Source organism: Anolis sagrei, chromosome 1, assembly GCF_037176765.1.
Source record: "Anolis sagrei isolate rAnoSag1 chromosome 1, rAnoSag1.mat, whole genome shotgun sequence".
Taxonomy (NCBI): domain Eukaryota; kingdom Metazoa; phylum Chordata; class Lepidosauria; order Squamata; family Dactyloidae; genus Anolis; species Anolis sagrei.
This window is the reverse complement of record NC_090021.1, coordinates 196,968,393-196,987,228: the sequence shown is the minus strand read 5'-3', so window position 1 is coordinate 196,987,228 and position 18,836 is coordinate 196,968,393. Positions and strand designations below refer to the sequence as shown.

General features: G+C 38.4%; 1 protein-coding gene across 1 annotated transcript in view; it reads right to left on the bottom strand.

Moving 5' to 3' along the window:
- TTC21B (tetratricopeptide repeat domain 21B) overlaps positions 1-18,836 on the bottom strand; it is a 46,689-nt gene that overhangs the window by 11,879 nt on the left and 15,974 nt on the right. Inside the window, exons 7-20 of the mRNA XM_060778344.2 lie at positions 18,458-18,542; positions 16,902-17,000; positions 15,129-15,321; positions 14,029-14,126; positions 12,259-12,459; positions 10,979-11,108; positions 10,261-10,418; positions 9,049-9,273; positions 8,009-8,247; positions 7,007-7,079; positions 5,793-5,903; positions 3,936-4,074; positions 2,967-3,073; positions 803-991 (exon numbers count right to left, since the gene is read on the bottom strand). Of these exons, the coding sequence (XP_060634327.2) occupies positions 803-991; positions 2,967-3,073; positions 3,936-4,074; positions 5,793-5,903; positions 7,007-7,079; positions 8,009-8,247; positions 9,049-9,273; positions 10,261-10,418; positions 10,979-11,108; positions 12,259-12,459; positions 14,029-14,126; positions 15,129-15,321; positions 16,902-17,000; positions 18,458-18,542 (2,047 nt within the window). The remainder of the gene's footprint in view (positions 1-802; positions 992-2,966; positions 3,074-3,935; positions 4,075-5,792; positions 5,904-7,006; positions 7,080-8,008; positions 8,248-9,048; positions 9,274-10,260; positions 10,419-10,978; positions 11,109-12,258; positions 12,460-14,028; positions 14,127-15,128; positions 15,322-16,901; positions 17,001-18,457; positions 18,543-18,836) is intronic.

Sequence of the window (18,836 nt, the reverse complement as noted above, 5' to 3'; positions counted from 1 at the left end):
TCTAAACAACCCTATCTCCCCGAGGGAACTCAGAGAAGTTTACATACATATAAAAAGATGCCACAACTAACATCACACAACATCAAAACTGTAAAACAGACAATTAATAGACTTACTATTAAAAGAGAATTGGAATTAAGTCATAAGAATATAGATACTAAAATAGAACATAATTTCACAAATAAAACATTATTGCACAAAAAATATGCTAGCAATTAAACTACTAAAATGTAAACAGTGCCTATTTTTAGTAGAAAACAGCACTTTGTTTATTGTTTTCCTCTATAGAAAATGGATTCACCTGTTCAGAAAATGTTTTCTGTGGAGAAAAAAAAATCCCTAAGTGTAAGTTTTGTACAGGATATGTCCTGAATTGTGGAGAGCTTCCTTCATCCAAAACTCTTCCTGTCAAGACTTCAGTGATATGTAAGAAGCATGCTTTTCAAACATTTTTTTCAAATATTCAAAACATAAGATGCAAATTCTCTGCCATTCCTGCGGTAGAAGGTGATGACAAAAGTGTATATCTACAGCCAGGCTTTTTAGAGCAAGACTTAAAGGAAGACAAAGCCATAGCTGTATTAGCCTGGATTATCCTTTTCCAAAGGGATCTTGTAGCATCTCGGAGACTGAGATAATGAGGTTGGTTGCAAAAGTTTTCATACACCAAGTCCCTGCATCCGAGGAAGTAGTCTAAGCCTATGAAAACTTATACAACCAACTTTTTTCTCTCGGTTAATTTCTAAGATGCTATGAGATCCCTTCACTTAAAAGAAAAGTATCATCTTGGTGCTCAGCTGACCTTGTTGTCTGTCTCACAATAAACAAGAGCTTCTTTGTAAAATTTGATTGCTTTCTCATAGTTCCGTTGGGTAGCTGAATGCTTTGCTATCTCTGAGCAAATTTCAGCTGCCAGTTGCTTCTGCACGGGAACAGCGTCCAGCTGCTCTATCTGAATCCTTTTCAGTACTTTGGCCTGCGAATCCCGAGCCTGAAGGAAAAGCAAGAACAGTTTAGGGAAAGAAATAATGCACAGAGAAAGAATTTGAACACATTTCCAAAGGACCTATTTACTTCCACTGAAGTCAGGGTTGGATATGAGTTTTCCCTTCATGTATACAACATGAGAAGCTGCATTCACAGAGATTATTGGTCTTTCAAGCTCAGTATTTCTATAGCAGGGGAAACTAAGGCCCGCAGGTCAGATGCAGCCCTCCAAGGACATTTCCCTGCCTCCCACCCTAAACTTCAGGCAACCCCGAGTCTGAAACGACTTGAAGGCACACAACCACAATCCTAATTAACTTGATTCTCTCAGCAGTCAAAAGCAGGCCCTAGTGAAATACTAATGAGTTTATGTTGATTAAAATTGTTCTTCATTTCAAATATTGTATTGTTTTTTTTTTCATTTTTTTGCACTACAAATAAGATACGTGCCATGTGCATAGGAATTTGTTCATGTTTTTATAAAACTATAGTCCAGTCCCCCAACAGTCTGGAGGACCATGAAGCGGCCCTCAGCTTAAAACAACCAATAGCCTGAACAGTAATAAATACTGAACTTGGAGGGTAGAAGCTTGTTCTGTATAGTGTCAAGACAAGGGCTGGTGGAAAAGCGCAAGAGCCAATAATATATTAGGGCTAGAAGGCCAATGTCATTTAGAATGCCAGATCTATAGGGTAGGGGACAGTGAAAAAGTACAAGAGCTGATAGTAAATTATAGTTGGGGGAGGGGGGGCAATTATCTGGTGAACTGTTTAATCATAGGCACAGTGGAACTAAACCTGGGACATTTTGCTTGCCAAGTGCTTAGTCTATCATGCTTTTGGCCTCTCAATTTGCAAGCGTGTAAGGAGGTGAGGTTAATGCTTATGTCTGACTAGCACACTGATTCTCAACCTGTGGATCCCCAAGTGTTTTGACCTACAATTCCCAGAAATCCCAGCCTGTTTACCAGCTGTTAGGATTTCTGGGAGTTGAAGGCCAAAACATCTGGGTCTCACAGGTTGGGAACCACTGAACTAGCAGAAGCAAAAGATATAATAATGACTCTGCTGATTTAGCACACCTTGGCTACTTTTAATGTCAAAGCCTGTTGACTGAATAGGGATTCATATAGACTGTCATGAGTGAAGGATGGCATTGTTTACTGGAAGAAAAGAGGCCTAGCAAATATGGTGATGGAGGGAAATCATCAAATGTATTTATCTGTTAATTTTTTTAATCGTGTCAGAAGTGGTTTGAGAATATACTGCAAATTGCTTCTAGTGTGAGAGTATTGGCTGTCTGCAAAGACGTTGCCCAGGGGATGCCCAGATGTGTTACAATCCTGTGGGAGCCTTCTCTCATGTCTCCACATGGGAAGCTGGGGCTGACAGATGGGAGCTCACATCATCTCGCAGATTCGAACCACCAACATTCAGGTCTTCTTGTGCAGTTTAGCCGGCACAAGGGTTTAACCCACTGTACCATTATGGCAACTATCTGTTAATAATAACAGCTTTGGATAATTTTTAATTTAATGCTATACATTAGTAGCACTTTGATTCCACTTTAACTATCATGCGATTTGTACTTTGGGCAGAGAATCAAAGGACCATTCCGGTCAAAGAAGTGAAGGTTTCTTTGCAACTGCAAATCCCAGGATTCTTTAAAATGTTGGCATGGCAGTTAAAGTGGAATCATGCTGCTATAATCATGCTATAAATCTGTATTGTGAAAGAGACCCGTGCATCTTACTTCTGTGGCAAGAATTCTGAAGTGCCCAGAGTCTATTCTTCCTTAGTTCATATAGCAATATGTCTGTACACACAGTGCTACAAAAAAAGAGGTATGACAGACCCCAATTCCAAGATACTAACACTCTAAAACAGACCCAGGGAAAGCAGATATATGGAGAAGCAGAAGAATATGCAGCTATTTCAATTGCAAAGACTTTGTCTTACTCAGTAATGTACTCCTGTACCTGTTGTAAAGAAACAACAGCATCTTCTATCCTCTCCATTTTGCTATAGACTTTTGCAAGAAGAATCTGGTACCTGACATCATCCATCAGAGAGGACAAATCATTTGCTTTGAAAAGGAGAAAGAGATATAATTTGATACAAAACTTTGGAGCACAAAGTAAGCACAGTTGTGGGTGAACTTCACATGAGAGTTATGAAAAAAGTTCCCCAACGAAACAACTTTAATTCTGAGTGCAAACCAAGTGAGTGAAATGACACATTTTTTGTACTAGCAACTAGTATATACAATCATTTAGAGCGCAAACAACATCGAACCAAATAAGTCAAGAACTGAATGCTAAATTTAGTAAACTGCGTGGAGCAGTGAAGTCTGTGCAATTCAGACACTCAGCCAGAAAAAGTGATGAAAAGTACTTATATTTATGGTGCTCAAAGAGATGCCACAGAAAAACAATAAAAATTAAACTCAGCTCATTTCCCTCTTACACAATTCCTATTCTTTTTAGCATTTTACTACAACTTGGACTGCATAGCTCCATCCTACAGACTCCTGCCACTTTTGGTTTGGTAAGGTACAAAGACTTCTCTGCTAGAAAACTCTAAAGTAGTACATGTCAAACTATGTGGAGTGGAATGGCAATTTTATCCCTTATTTGGCAAGGACAGGTGCCATAGTCATGCCACAACATTACCATAATTGCAGGCTTGAGTTTTATTTGAAAGTAAACTATTACATGAAATCATCAGTAAACAAACTTATCTTTAAAAGAAGCCTGCTTGCATCTTTGTCTACTGTGAACATCAAATAGAAACAAAATATCTACGTGCCCAGTGATCATCCATTACCAAATAAACTCTGCTATCCCGATGTGATCCTAACAGTCCATAATCTATACCCCAATGGGTGGTGATCCTAACAGGTCATGATCCAATCCAATTCCCAATACATGAAAGGAACAAATACATACCAGACTCATGATCTAAAACTTGCCGAAGAACATTTTCTGCTTTGTCGTATTGGTTCAGCTTCAGCAACAGCTCAGCCAGGTCGTAAGAGAGGAAATTCTGCTGGCCAGTTTTCAGAGCGGCTTCATAATAGCTGATTGCCTAAACAAGACAACCAAGAAACATTGCATCAAAAATTCTATCTGACATTTGCAAACCATTTCAGGAAAATGTAAAAATAAATAAATAAATAAATAAATGATGGTGATGATGACGACGATGATGAAAATAAATAAATACTGTTGAGGGAGATGTAGCTTTAAAAAGGGATTTTCATGGATGCATCCAATGATTGAAAATTCTATGTGCCTGCTTTTGCATAGGACCTTAGTTTGCAAAAATGCTGATGTGTAGCGAAAGAGCTGCCAAGGACCAGAGTTGGACAGAAAGTACTCCCTAATACTCCCTTAATTTCCCAACCGTCTGAAGTACCGACCTATAGATACTTTCCAACTGAGTGTTCATGGCCAGAGAACAACAGAGTATAATTGTGCCATTGTTAAGATCCCATGTTTGCCCTCCTGTCTGTCAAAGTCATAGAGAGCCAATGAAATGTGTATTAGCCAGCTTAGACCAATGAAATGATTGATCTTTGAACACCAATGAGAATGTGTTTCCAATTTTCTGTGAAAATGATAAAAAAAGGCCTTGCAACCCCATTTCAAGTTGTGCCAAAGCCTTTTCATGCACTTCTGTATGCATTTTGTTGTTTTTGCTAGGCCCGCAATAAAAGCCTTTGTAGTAAGAATCCAACTTATGGCCTCCTCTTTGCACTGCTGCCTGGGCCTTTGAGGGATTCCTAAGCTTGTGCATTTGGAGTACTGCTGAGCCCTCCCCCTACAGCGGTGCCCATTCAGTATGAATTGGAGAACAAGTAGTCCCATTACTTCTGTTACATCCATATTTGTTCAGGATAGGTGCTGGCAGATACGTCCTTGATCATGCCCTTCAGTCCATTATACTCCTCACAGATCACTTAAGCTGTTAAGCCATCTGCTCCCTTTATAGCTTGAAAAGTACTTGGTGATGGTTAAGTTTGGTCAAAGGAAACATTGTTCTCTTTCATTACCTAACCACCCCCCAGAAAGGACTCTTCCAATAGAGGTTCCTCTCAACTATTTGTAGTAGTTGGTCCCTGGAACAAGTAGCATACATGGTAAATGATTAAAGTTTCCAGGAAATAAACTGTTGTAGTCAATGGGCACAAATTCATTGGGGAAAAGACCTACTGGTCTCAATTCATCTTAATAAGCACTGGTTTAGAGGACACTGGAGGAAGAGGAAACACGTCAGGGGTGTACTGTTTTTCTAGATATCAACATTGCATACATCTATGCATCCCTTTCTATTCTCTGCACTAGATAACATGCTGCCACTGGGTTTACTTTAAGCAGAATTGATCTAAGTGTTAATAAACCTGTTATTTTTTGGTGTTTACACAAAAATGTGTCTGTGTAATAATTAGCAGTTTTAAATCAGGATTTTTAAAATTCTTCATATCACTTTAAATTGATCGTAAGCACAACAACGTTCATAACCTGTCCTCTACTGCAAGGCAAATTATTATTTTTTTCCCCTAGGACTGTCAAAATACTGGCAAATAGATTAGGAAGTTAAATGGTGATTAGGAAGTCAAATAGTGAAATGCAACCTATCCATTTCAATAATCCAGTCCTCTTCAACCTGGGCTTCTCTCGCTGTGTTGGCCTACATCTCTCAACATTTCTAGCCAGCATGTCCATGAGAAGATTCAAATGGTATGTCATGAAATGCAAAGGGGGATACGTTGACAAAGCTGGTATAAGCATTTCACATTTTACCTTTGCATAGTTGTGAGTCTTTATTAAAGCATTTCCAATTTTATGAGCCAGTGCGCCATCTTTGGGATTCTTCTTCAAAGCCTGTTCATAAACCTCTATAGCTTCTTCAGGCTAAAACACCAACAGATGAAATGAAGATTATGCCATCTGACTGCACTTAGAAGACACGAAATAGATCTCTAACAACTTATCAATGCTGAAAACATGTATATCAGTAGTCTGCTGACAGAAGCGTGCCCCAAACAATACATTAATCACTTTCAAGCAAGGAATCAGAGCAAATCTGAATCAAAAACTACAATGAGCCATTATGTCTTTCTGGACCACAAACAGGCCTTCAGCTATTAACCATAAGTATTTATTGAACCTGAACCAGAGCAGAACCAGAAGAAATAAAGACTATTGGTTCAGAATGAAAGCTCAACCAAACAAAAGAACTTCTAGTGTGGATTGCTCTCTAGTTCCACCAAAACCATAATCAATACATGAACTTAAATGAATGTGTATTATATATTTTAGGTTTGTGGCAAAAGTTTTAACATTCAGCCCAGTTCCAGAGTTAGGACCAATAAGAAGAACTCAATCCTGCTCCCCTTTTCTAGGTTTGGTCAACATACAATTTACAAAATGTAAGGGATGAAGTCTGTCCTCTTATATATTGATGTAAAATGACAAAAATGTCCCCAACTTCTCCTAGAGGGTATTTAGGGTTGCACTTTCTCAGTTCCCGAATAAAGTGTAATTGAGAAAGTAAAAAATTGGGCCAGAGAAACAGGAAACAACACACCATTAAAAACTTTTCCATTGACCTTTGTATATTTGGTTATTACAGGAGCAGGAAGCTGTATATACACTGTATGCTTACAAATCTATCTCATGATGTAGATAACGATCACCTAAAATATCATCCCACTGTGGACTGCGGAAGAACACAGATCTAAGCATCTGAGGGAGAGGAGAGGAAACAAAGCCCCGTGATCTTTTTCCAGAAGTTTGTGATGCTTAAGTATACTTTCCTCTTCTCTTCTGGAGGGAAACTTTTATATTTTTATTTTACACATTTCCACTCTTAAACATTTTCCACTTGTGACCCCTTTCTGCCTGAAAAATTTTTATATGACCCCAGGAATATAAAATGAATCAGCATTTGCAAGGCTGGCTGGACAGGCTAATTTTCCTTTTTGTGGAGTACAGCTGAAGCATCCTCTGCTTACCTCCAGGATATTCATATATGCATCACCGAGGAGCAGAAAAGTGTGAGAGCTTGGCATTTTCTCCACTAAATCTCTACAAAGAAGAAGAAAAGTAATGATTTTTTTTGCTGCTGGCGCAACAAGCTAGGTTTGTATAGCCACAATTGCTTCTTATTTAGTTTAGCAAGGATAGAGAAAAAAATTATATGAGATCCTTGATATCTCAGTCTTCATCCAAATACAGCAACTTGCTTTTTTGTTGACAGCAGTGTTACAGCATCTTAGTGTCACCAAATAGGATGAGATGATCTAGATAAGTGGTTCTCAACCTGTGGCTCCCCAGGTGTTTTAGACTACAACTCCCAGAAATCACAGCCAGTTACCAGCTGTTCGGATTTATGGGATTTGACAGCCAAAACATCTGAGGACCCACAGGTTTTGAACCATTGATCTAGACACAAGACTATATAAATCTCAGCTTTTAATGATGAGCGCCTTCACTGAGCTTTTATGGTGCTCATTACTACTTCACTGAGGACTTCTGGAGGTTTTGCTTCAACTTTTGCTATGTTTGGTTGAAATAAATCAAATAAAAATGCAACGAATATAAAACTACAGTTAATACAAAATTGAAGTGGAAACGCCTGATGCCAGAGACATGCCAGAGAAAACAAATTCCTGAACCAGGTCAAAGGTTCAAATCCGGGGAGAGTGTGGATGAGCTCCCTCTGTCATCTCCAGCTCCCCATGCGGGGACATGAGAGAAGCCTCTCACAAGGATGGTAAAACATCAAAACATCCGTGCGTCCCCTGGGCAACGTCCTTGCAGACGGTCAATTTTCTCACAACAGAAGCGACTTGCAGTTTCTCAAGTCGCTCCTGACATGAAAAAAAAAATCAATACAGAGTGGCAACTCCAAAGGAAAGGCTGTCTATTGATTTCCAATGCCTTTCCATCACATAAAAAACAGAAAAGAAATAAGATTTGCTACTATTATTTTTAATAATATTATCAGTTCTTACCTGTAGCAGTTTGCATATAGCTTCTTGTCTTTCCTGTACTCCAGATAGACCTGGGCCATTTTTTCTTTGGCTTGAACATAATAAGTCTGCTCTGGGGTGATGTTCCTCAGCATAGTCAGTGCTGCCTCCACATCTCCTTGTGCAAGGGCTAGATCTGAATTGGCAATCACAACTCTGAGTTCTTCAGGAGTGCCAGAAAATTCATTGATAGCATCCTGGAGGACTTTAATGGCTTCGTGCTTGAAAAAAGAAGAGTGTTGTTTGGTCAAATGCACTGCTACATTCCCCAACACAGTTTCAGGCACCCCCTTTCCACTTTTATGTCCTCTCAAGTGACAATCAGTTTAAACAGAGCAGGAACCAAATCTACTGAACTGCATCACAGGTTTCATATTAGCCATCTTCAAACTATAGTTTCCCGGCTTGTTTAAAAACTAAATACAGCTATAGGGAAACTACCATTTTATACACATACACACACATACCATGGGACCTTCAATTTTGTAAGGTTGGGGATACAGTACCCCCGCAAAAGTGAAAGATCTGTGAATTTTTAAAAACAATTGTTTACCTGAGACAACATCTCAATTTCTAGGTCCTCCAGTGAATCTTTATGGCCATCTTCTGGCAGATATTAAATATAGGAGTGGAACTGGAGGACCTAGAAATTCCTAGAGAGAACATATTAATCAAACCCACAAAATTAAACCTGAAAATGAGAGGTGACTGTACAATACACCACCTTCCTTCCAAAATCGAATCCAATAAAGAACACAGTATTTATCTGAATGTCACAAGCTTCAGTGTGACCAATGCATTTGGACTCTTCCTTCCAACCTTGTAAGAAAAGCAGGAGTGAGGAGGTGGCTCATTCACATATCATTAAGCCAAAGTTGAGCAAAATAACAAAACATGGACAATCTGTCACTGTTGGTACCACAATGCTAGATCCTTTGGGGACTTAAAAAGTAAAGATGTTAACGAGTATCTAAGTTTGCATATTGGATTATGTACAACCCTTAAATACAGTCATGTCATACCTGTTCACCATTCAAACGATGAGCCTCCACAAGTTCGAGGTAAACAGATACACGGTTGCTTCCATCTATTTCAATTTTCTTTGATTTTGATTTTGAAGATGACGCAGTGTTTCTCATCCCAGGCAAATTCATTGCCATTTGCAAAGTTTTAATGGCTTCGGCTATTTCACCCATTTTTATTTGGGCTTGAGCTTTTATTAAGTGGTATACAGGATGTTCCCTAACCTAAAGAAGGATAAGAAAACACTTTTCATGTACTGTGTTGTTTTCCAGAAACAATGAACAGGAAAGAACAGTGTAAGAATTATGTATTGTATCCAAATTACTGCTCAAATAGGCATTATCATGGCTATAATCATAAACACAAAATATTTTCACATTTATTAAATATTATGTTAAATTAAATATTATGTTAATGCCCACTGAGCTGCTGAACTTACTGACTGAAAGGTTGGTGGTTCGAATCTGGGGAGTGGGGTGAGCTCCTGCTGTTAGCCCCAGCTTCTGCCAACCTAGCAGTTCGAAACATGCAAATATGAATAAATCAATAGGTACTGCTCCGGCGGGAAGGTAACAGTATTACATGCAGTCACACTGGCCACATGACCTTGGAGGCGTCTACAGACAATGCCGGCTCTTCGGCTTTGAAATGGAAATGAGCACCAGAGTCAGACATGACTAGACTTAATTTTGAGGGAAACCTTTAACTTTACTTTATTAAACATACTACATAAAAAGTGATCAGAAGAAGGCTGGACATTTCAGTGCTCTCTGCCCTGTTTTCCAGTGCTTCAGAAAGAGGGAGGGCTGTTAGGATTCAAATATAGGATTTGGGAGTCACTGCTGATTACTATTATTATGGAATGACTGTAAACATGAATTGGAAAAATTACATAATTATTGAATAGAAGGTAAGACTTTATTGTTAAAACAGAATGAAATGATCCATTCATTTGGAGATTCATTCTAGAAGGCAGAAATGCTAGGTAAAGTCTATCTTACGTCTTCATAGACTTCAATGACAGTGGTGTCACAGTATGACACAGCAAATGAGATATATATGCTGGATTTCGTATCACAAAATCACAAGTCAAACACTTCCCAAGCGTTTAGGACTGTGTGATTATCATCATCATCATCATCATCATCATCTCTGGCAACAAGACAACTGTGAAGTGAAAATATAGCACTAGATTTTCTAACCACACTCACTTCGAAGTTGTAGCTAAGGCAGAGCTCCAGAGACTGAGAACAGAGTTTGAAGTTGTTTTGTGACAAATGAACTTGGGCCATAAGGAGGTGAGCATCTGCGTATGAAGGATCTTGTTCAATGCAGTGCTGCAGGATACTTTGGGATGCTTCAGAGTTACCTGATTAGGTTAAATACACAAGATAAAAAAGAGAGAATAAACAGAATACATTTGAAGCATTCAGACCATGAAGGGTTGTAGCTGAAGGTCAGTGAGGGGAGCTCAAGTCCCAACTTTACAATGAATTCTGCTATTATGAAAGTAGATGTCCAGCCTTCTATCTTCACTTTCATAATTAATTTTTTCTCTCTCTCATCAGAAGCAGCTCAGTATTTAGTGAGCTTCAGGAGTGTTGTTAAATGCCAATAATTTTGGTAGTTCAAAATTTAAATGGAACGAATGGAACCATAACCTAGATGAAAGCGATCCAATGAAGGCACTGGCAGCATATCATGCCTTGGTTTATATTAAGAATAGAAAAAGAATGCAGCTTTCCAAATATCTGGTGAACTGCAACTTCCACAATTCCTTGCTATTATCAATGATGGCTTGGGCTGATGGGGGTTGAAGGCTAAATACACCTGGAGGACTAATCTAGGCTTAAAGATGCATTGTGAATTGCAATTCACAGAGCCAAACATGTTTTCTAAGCAAGCATTATGTTCAAAATTAGACATTACCTGCCAAATATTTCACCTTTGCTATGAAATAGGTAGCTTGCTGGAGACCAGGAACTGTTTTTACCAGAGTTTCAAGGACGGATGCACATGGTTTGAGAAGTGGTGAAGGTGGCTGTCCTGGACCTGCAGGCTACAAAGAAACATGTTTATTGATAAAATTATTTAAAAGACAATCTCTGAGCCCTTCCACACTGTCTTATAACCCAGAATATCAATATCTGCTTTGAACTGGGTTATCTGAGTCTACACTGCTATATATCTCAGTTCAAAGCAGAAAATGTGGGATTTTATTCAGCTGTGTGGAAGAGGCCTGATATTTGCTACGTATGTTTGAATCGCTTTGATAATGTTGCCTGACCCTTTTCTTTGGATGCTTAAACTGTATTTCTACACACTCAAAGGAAGTTTTAAGTTATTATGGGCCCTTCCACACAGCCATATAACCCAAAATATCAAGGCAGAAAAATCCCACAATATATGCTTTGGACAGGGTTATCTGAGTCCTCACTGCCATATATCCCAATTCAAAGCAGATAATGTGGGGTTTTATTCAGTTGTGTGGAAAGAGCCTCTCTCTCTCTCTCTAAAATACAGTTAAGACAGAATTTCTGCATGATAATTCATATAAAGGTCTAACTGATGTGAAATCTGGTGTGCTTTCATACCAATCTGAGTACTCTCAATATGCACCAGTGGTATTTTTGTAAAGGAAGTACTGAAAAGCATACGCATAAGCAGGAAACAAAAATGACACAAGCTTCACGTGCTATTTGATAGTCAACAAATCATTTTAAATGCCCTCTGCATTTCATCCTATAAGAATGAAGGCTTTCTTCAGGAGTTGCAGGCAATAACTGCTATTCCATCACACATTCTTTCCATTTCCATCCTATTTTATACACACACACACACACACATTCTGAATGTAGTTCTTGGAGACAACAGCTGTATTCCATAAACTAAGCAGCAAACAGTCTGAAGGACAACTGTGCTGAGCAGTGATCCAAGAAAATCAAATCAAGTCTCCTGCATTCCTAGACTGATAAAGAAAGAAACTTTTGATAATTGAGCAAATAGAGCAACATTTTTAAGTAACTGAACAAGATCAGCATGAATCCTTCACAAGGAATCCTGTTCATTATCAAGTCATTTTCACACTCAACATTTCAATAAATGATAGATTGTATAGGAGTCTTCCTTTGATTTGAAACCTTTTTGATTGTGCACAGCTGAAATCATAATCAATGTTATTTTAGAAGCAAGGAATTGTAGTGCCTTACCTGTGCAGGGCAAAAATTAAGATATTCTTTTATAATTTCTATCAAAAAATCTGGATTTAATTTTTCAAAATACTCTACACCAAGGGGCAAGCCATGCAAGGAAGAAAAATGAGCATCAAGTACATCATTCAATAAAGTAATAACTTCCTCCTGTCTCTTGTGTCTCTTCATGGCCAAGACTGCACGCAAATAAGACAGCTCCTACGATAAAAATAAAGTAAAATTATACAGAACAGCTGCAGTTCTGCCCAGTTACAATTAATTGTTTGCTTGATTATCATTGGTAATTGAAAATAACATCCAGGAGAACAAGTGTTAACTTAGAGGCCCTGATTTGCAGGATTTTTCCTGGTAATGTAATTTATAAATTATAATCTCTAAACCATTTTGATGTTAAAAAAATAAACTGCTGAAATTCTTCTTAATTTAGGATAATGCCACATGTCACAATATGAAATTCTACGAGGGTGGGTCAAAAAAATTTGCTTCCTATGTCATAAAAATGTTATGAATGAACATATAACAGCAGAAGCTGCAACAGATCATAGCCTGAACTATCCTCTAGTCACCATCAATTTGTACACAGATGTGCCATCGTTTAACCCAGGCAACAAAACCATTTTAGAAAAATTCAGGCTTTTGCTTTGTGACCCATGATTTTAAAGATGTTTTAATGTCATTCCAGTCATTGAATCTGAAACCACATAGGTTGTCTTTTCGGACCTCTGAAAGACAAGCTGTGTGATTTCAGATTCAGTGACTTGAACAAGGTTAAAATAGCTTTAAAATAATGGGTCACAAAGCAAAAGCCTGAATTTTTCCAAAATGGTTTTGACTGATGCCTGGATTGAATGATAGTACAAATATTTACAAATTGATAGTATGCTGAACAGTAGTTTTGTGTAGAGAAGTGGTTCTCAACATGTGGGTCCCCAGATGTTTTGGCCTTTCATTTCCCGAAATCCTAACAGCTGGGATTTCTGGGAGTTGTAGACCAAAACATCTGGGGACCCACAGGTTGAGAACCACTGGTGTAGAGGATAGTTCAGGCTATGATCTGTAGCAACTTCTGCTGTTATATGTTCATTCATAATGCTTTTATGACAGGAGGCAAAACGTTTTGACCCACCCTCATATGTCTGATAACCAAGAGGGTTTAGTGGTTTGAGCATAGAACTACAATGCTGAAGACTTGAGTTCAGTTCCCCATTCGGTTACGAAAACCTACAGGGTGACCTTAGGTAAATCACACCCTTTCAGCACCCAAAAAACCCCCATGGCAAAACTCAGAAATGACCTGAAGATACTAACAGCTTTTGAAAAAAAAAATAGTTTTACTAGTCTTGGTAGATACAGCTTTACTTCCTGAAGCAAACAAAATGCTACCCCTTTTCCTATTCCAGTCTCAACAATCAGATCAGTAGCAGAATTGTACTTCAGTGCAAAAAACGGAAACACCATCCTCTACTGCAAGTGAAAATAGTAGGTAAACTGTTCTGCACAAATCTCTCCTTTAGCACATACTGCAATCTAAAGCATTTCTTTCCTGAAGAAACAAGCTCACTTGATTTTACAATTTAATTGCCCCTACTTAGGTCTGAACTAAAAAAAAAACCCAACCAATTATTTTTCTTGAAACCAAAGAGCTGAATTCTGCTCTTACTAATTGAAATCTACAAGGAGAAAAGAAACAAAAGTAGCTAAAGAACATTGAATTGCAAGGGCAGTCTGATCAGAATCAAAGGATTTCTGGAAAGATTGTTCTCTTACTGCTGATTTCCCAATAGACTGCTGGATTTCATTCAGGAACTCCAACTGCTGCTCTACTTCATCTAGCTTCCCTTCCATTAGCTGGCTTCGGATAATACCTGTAAAGCAAGTCATTTCATTTTAGTTTCATTTTTCAAAGAATATTCATTTCTGGTTTCCTTTTTCTCATGGTGGTGTTGGGAGTGTTAAATAATCTTGTGCCATGGGCCCTTATCCACTCAGATGGAGTTTGGTTCCATGACTCCTATGGATACCAAATCTCGCAAGGTCAGGTCCTACGGTATATAATGACATAGTAAAATGATGCTCCTTTTCCAAAACACTTGAGATTTTAGTTTGAAGTTTTGTATTCCTGTATATTTAGATTACATGTATTGTTAATTTTCTCTGTGGTATATTGTGCTTTATGGAGCTGTGGTGGTGCAGCTGAGCTACTGAACTTGCTGACCGAAAGGTTGGCAGTTTGAATCTGCAGAGCAGAGTGAGCTACCAGTGTTAGCCCCAGCTTCTGCCAACCTGGCAGTTTGAAAACATGCAAATGTGAGATCAATAACTACCACTCTGTCAGGAAGGTAATGGCACTCCATGCAATCATGCTGGCCACATGATCTTGGAAGTGCCTGCAGACAACACCAGCTCTTTAGCTTAGAAATGTAGAAAAGCACCAACCCCCCAGTCAAACATGACTGGATTTACTATCAAGGGGAAATCTTACCTTTTATACTTTTTGTTTGCATTATATCTATATGTTTATTTACAATTGCATTGCACAGTTTTGCAATTTGTGATTTCTCCCTCCTACTGTGTGTATGTGCACATACTGATGCTTCTGATGTAAAACATTGTTTTTGCTCATTTTATTGTAAAATTCCATGCACACATGATGGCACTATATAAATACATGAATAAATAATTGGTGATGATAACAATAAGATGAAGAAACTGTTGAAGGAAGGTCAGAAAACCCTTGTCAAAAGTTAGAGATTATCATTTGCAGAAAGCTCTTGAAATTAAGAGAAGGGATACACAACATTTTAAAGAGAAAAAGTCAATTAAGGTTGATATACTTCGTGAAAGCACAATTCAATTTCAAGCCATACCGGTTAGTGCAGGAACGCTTGTCTCGTCGAGTGCCATAGCAGTCCCGTACCATTTGGAAGCTTCCTTTACTTTCCCTTGCAAAATCATCTGATAGCCCAGTTCTGTGGCTATATCTGCGTTGTGCGAAGCTAAACTGAAAGCTCTTTCCACCAGAGTCTGAGTTTGCTGAAGGATGAGTGGATTGCGGCCACACTAGGGTTAAAAATAGTTTTCAAAATAATTTAAAATCTAGCAATTTCACTTTTAAAAATTAAAATTAAAAAATAAAAATAAATCTGAAATGGTCAACAATCTTGAATTAAAAAGTACAATTAAACATGTGAAATGTTGAGTTTGAATTGCAATATGCTTACAACTTTATATAATCAAGTGAAGCACAGTCTTTGCTTTGCTAAATACAACTAAATACGCAGAATGAAAATGTGATCTTCTAGGTTTTCTGGCAAAGCTGTATTCAGAACAAAGGCCAGTATATGAGACCAACCAGTTACCAGTTTTCCCTTTTTTTTAGCCCCGACAGCTCCATGACAAATATGTAATCTCACTGAAATGCCCAGAGCATAGTCTTCATATGTATGCCACTAGTTTGTCTCTATTTTCTCTATTTTCTTTTCTCTTTAAAAGTAGAATGATTCAGGCAATCAACTTGTTATCACAAGCACACAGCCATCACCACCAACACAAAGGGGTCATTAAAAAGGGAAAATGAATACTAACAAATATAATAATAATAATAATAATAATAATAATAATAATAATAATAATTTTATTTATATCCCATTACCTCTCTCCGCAGGGACACGGAGTGACTCACAACAGTATAAAATCACAAAATACATAAAAATGAACATTCAAAATTAAATACAATATGTTTCCCCCTCACAATTAAAATGCAGAAGATCTGTAGAAAGTTTCAAAACAACTAGCTAATTTTTCTTCAGAAACCAATCAAAGACAAAAAGCCATCTAAACTAGGATTCCTTTTTAATGGCCGTGATTTTATCCTATGGAATCCTTGGACATGTAGTTTAGGAAAGGGCATTTAAAATCCTTAGCCATACAACTCTCCTGATGCCTATAGCCTAACAAAAATGTCAGGATTCCACAGGAGGCGTCTGCCCTATATCCCAGGATCTGATCCCAGATTTTTCTGCTTTAAACTAGAATATATGAGTGTCCACTGCCAGATAATCTGGGATAAGAAAATAATCTGGGATCATATCCTGGGATACAGGAGCAGCATGGAAGAGGCCAAAGTGGAACCAATATTGTGTAAAAGTGGCCCAAGTGTGGACACCAAGAAGGGGTGAGAGTTCCTGTGAAACCTAGGAGAAACCTTTCCCTTTGCCAGAGAGTTTTAAAAAAACCCATACATTTATTGGAGCAATTTGGAACATGGTTAAGTAGGACTAAATCACAGTTAAAAGATTCATGAACATCTGCCTGCCAACAAAACAGACAGGCATGCCAAAAGGGCATAATCCAAAATGGAAGACATGCAGCAATCTCCTATTCCAAAAAGTGATTATAATCTAGGCATATGGAATTCTTACCAGATTTTAGGGACAGGGCATGAGAACCAATAGCCTACACTGTGCAATTTTTATTTTTTAAAAGGAAAAAAATCATAGAATCATAGAGTTAGAAGAGACCTCATAGGCCACCCAGTCCAACTCCCTACGAAGAAGCAGGCAAATCACATTCAAAGCAGCCCCGACAAATGGCCATCCAGCTTTTGCTTAAAAGCCTTCAAAGAAGGAGCCTCCACTTACTGTTCTGCTAAAAACCAATGCTGTTTTACAGAAGAGCTGAGGATTACGTGGTTCCAGTTTATCCAGCGCACTAATCACATCCGACAACTTTGAGGAAGCCTAAAATATAAACAGTACTGAACTTATTATGGGTAGAGGGGATGCACAATTTGTGGACTTTGAAGTCCAATTCCATAACATGTTTTCTGAATGTACATCAAACAACAGTAACACATCATTTTTTAACACATGAGCTAAAGTGAGCTGACAGAATGAACTAGATTCAAATAATCACTCTTCTCCTCTTCACAAGGAATTGGGAGGAAAAGTAAACCAGGAATTTTATCTCATCAAATTATATATATATATATAGAGAGAGAGAGAGAGAGAGAGAGAACACACACACACACACACAAATCATGAACTGTTGTTTAAATGCACTTTGTTTACAATACAATAAAATACAAAACTTTATTACAGTCACTGGCCAGCACAAAGCACTTCACTTTGAGATCTCTCTCAGTCTTGGTCCTGCTGGCCTCACAAATGCGGCTGGCGGGGACGAGAGACAGGGCCTTCTCAGTCATGGCCCCTCGGTTATGGAACTCCCTCCCTAGCAACATCAGAGCAGCTCACTCCCTATTAGCCTTTATGAAAAGAGTCAAAACCTGGCTCTGTGAGCAGGCCTTTGGAAATTAAGACAATGCAGTATTTTTTAATCGAAACTTTGTGCAATTGACCTTGGAACGGACTCAGACTGTGAACTTGGATGGCATGTTTTCTAAGTTTTTATCTTTTTAAAATCTGTTTTAACTCTGTTTAATATGTTGCTATTTTTGAAATGTTTAGGTGATTGTGTTGAGGCACAACGCTGTGCCATTGTAAGCCGCCTTGAGTCCCCCTGTCAGGGTAGAGAAGGGCAGGGTACAATAATAAATAAATAAATCTTAAAAGAAATATCTAGTTGTAAATGTGCATATTTCCCCAAGCCCACCTCTGCTGTCATCTCATTCACCTGATTCAGTTTCCTCCTCCTCCTCTTCCCCTTCCTTCCTTCTTTTGCCTGGCCCCTTCCTCTGACCTGGAAGCACATAATACTCCTTTCTCCTGCTTCTCATTCCACACCTCACCCCACAACCAAGCAAGTGAGTGAGTTGTTGCATGAGGGAATGCATGCACCCTATCCCTTTTGCTCTCCATCCCACCCCCTTCTTGCCCACCTGAGTGATTGTGCAAAGGAACATGCCTTCTGTGAGTATGTGAATACAATTTGGGTGGCCTGGAGACATCTGTGGTTTTGTAGGGGTCCTGCGCCTGTGACCTCCATGAAAGTTGAGGGCCGACTGTAGGGCCATAATTTGGAGCATTGCTGACTATGGAGCAATTATGAGTTTGGAACTCTAGGTTATGAATCCATAGCCGTAATGTAGAATGTTGGCCAATATTTTTTTACAGGGAAGCAGTGCTTTAAATAATTTACGTATTTACTAATAAACATGTATCACTCAACACAGAGTAAATTAAAGCGACAACAATTCAAAGAAATCTCAGTGTATAATTATATACAGAAAACTCACCTCAGGTATATTTCCTTCTCTACATAAATGGTGAATAGCCTCCATTTTTATAGCTTCCAAGTTAAGAGCATCCTTTTGCAGTAATCTGATGCAAAATAAGACAATATTAAAACTTTGACAGCTTCCAGAACAAAGGGCTGTTGGTCTTAAGAGGGATTGTATCTTCACAGTGCTTCTGAGGATCAAACATTTCAATGTAACAGAGGACTAAGGTTCAAATAATAGTTTTAAAAAGTTACTTTTTTGGAAGACAACTCCCTGAATTATAGCTAAACAGGAATAACTAAACAGCATCTCTTCACCTGAAAAGTGAAATGTTTTCAAGAGCTTTTGAAGGACACATACTGTAATTTGATAATTATGAAGGACCAATCCTAAC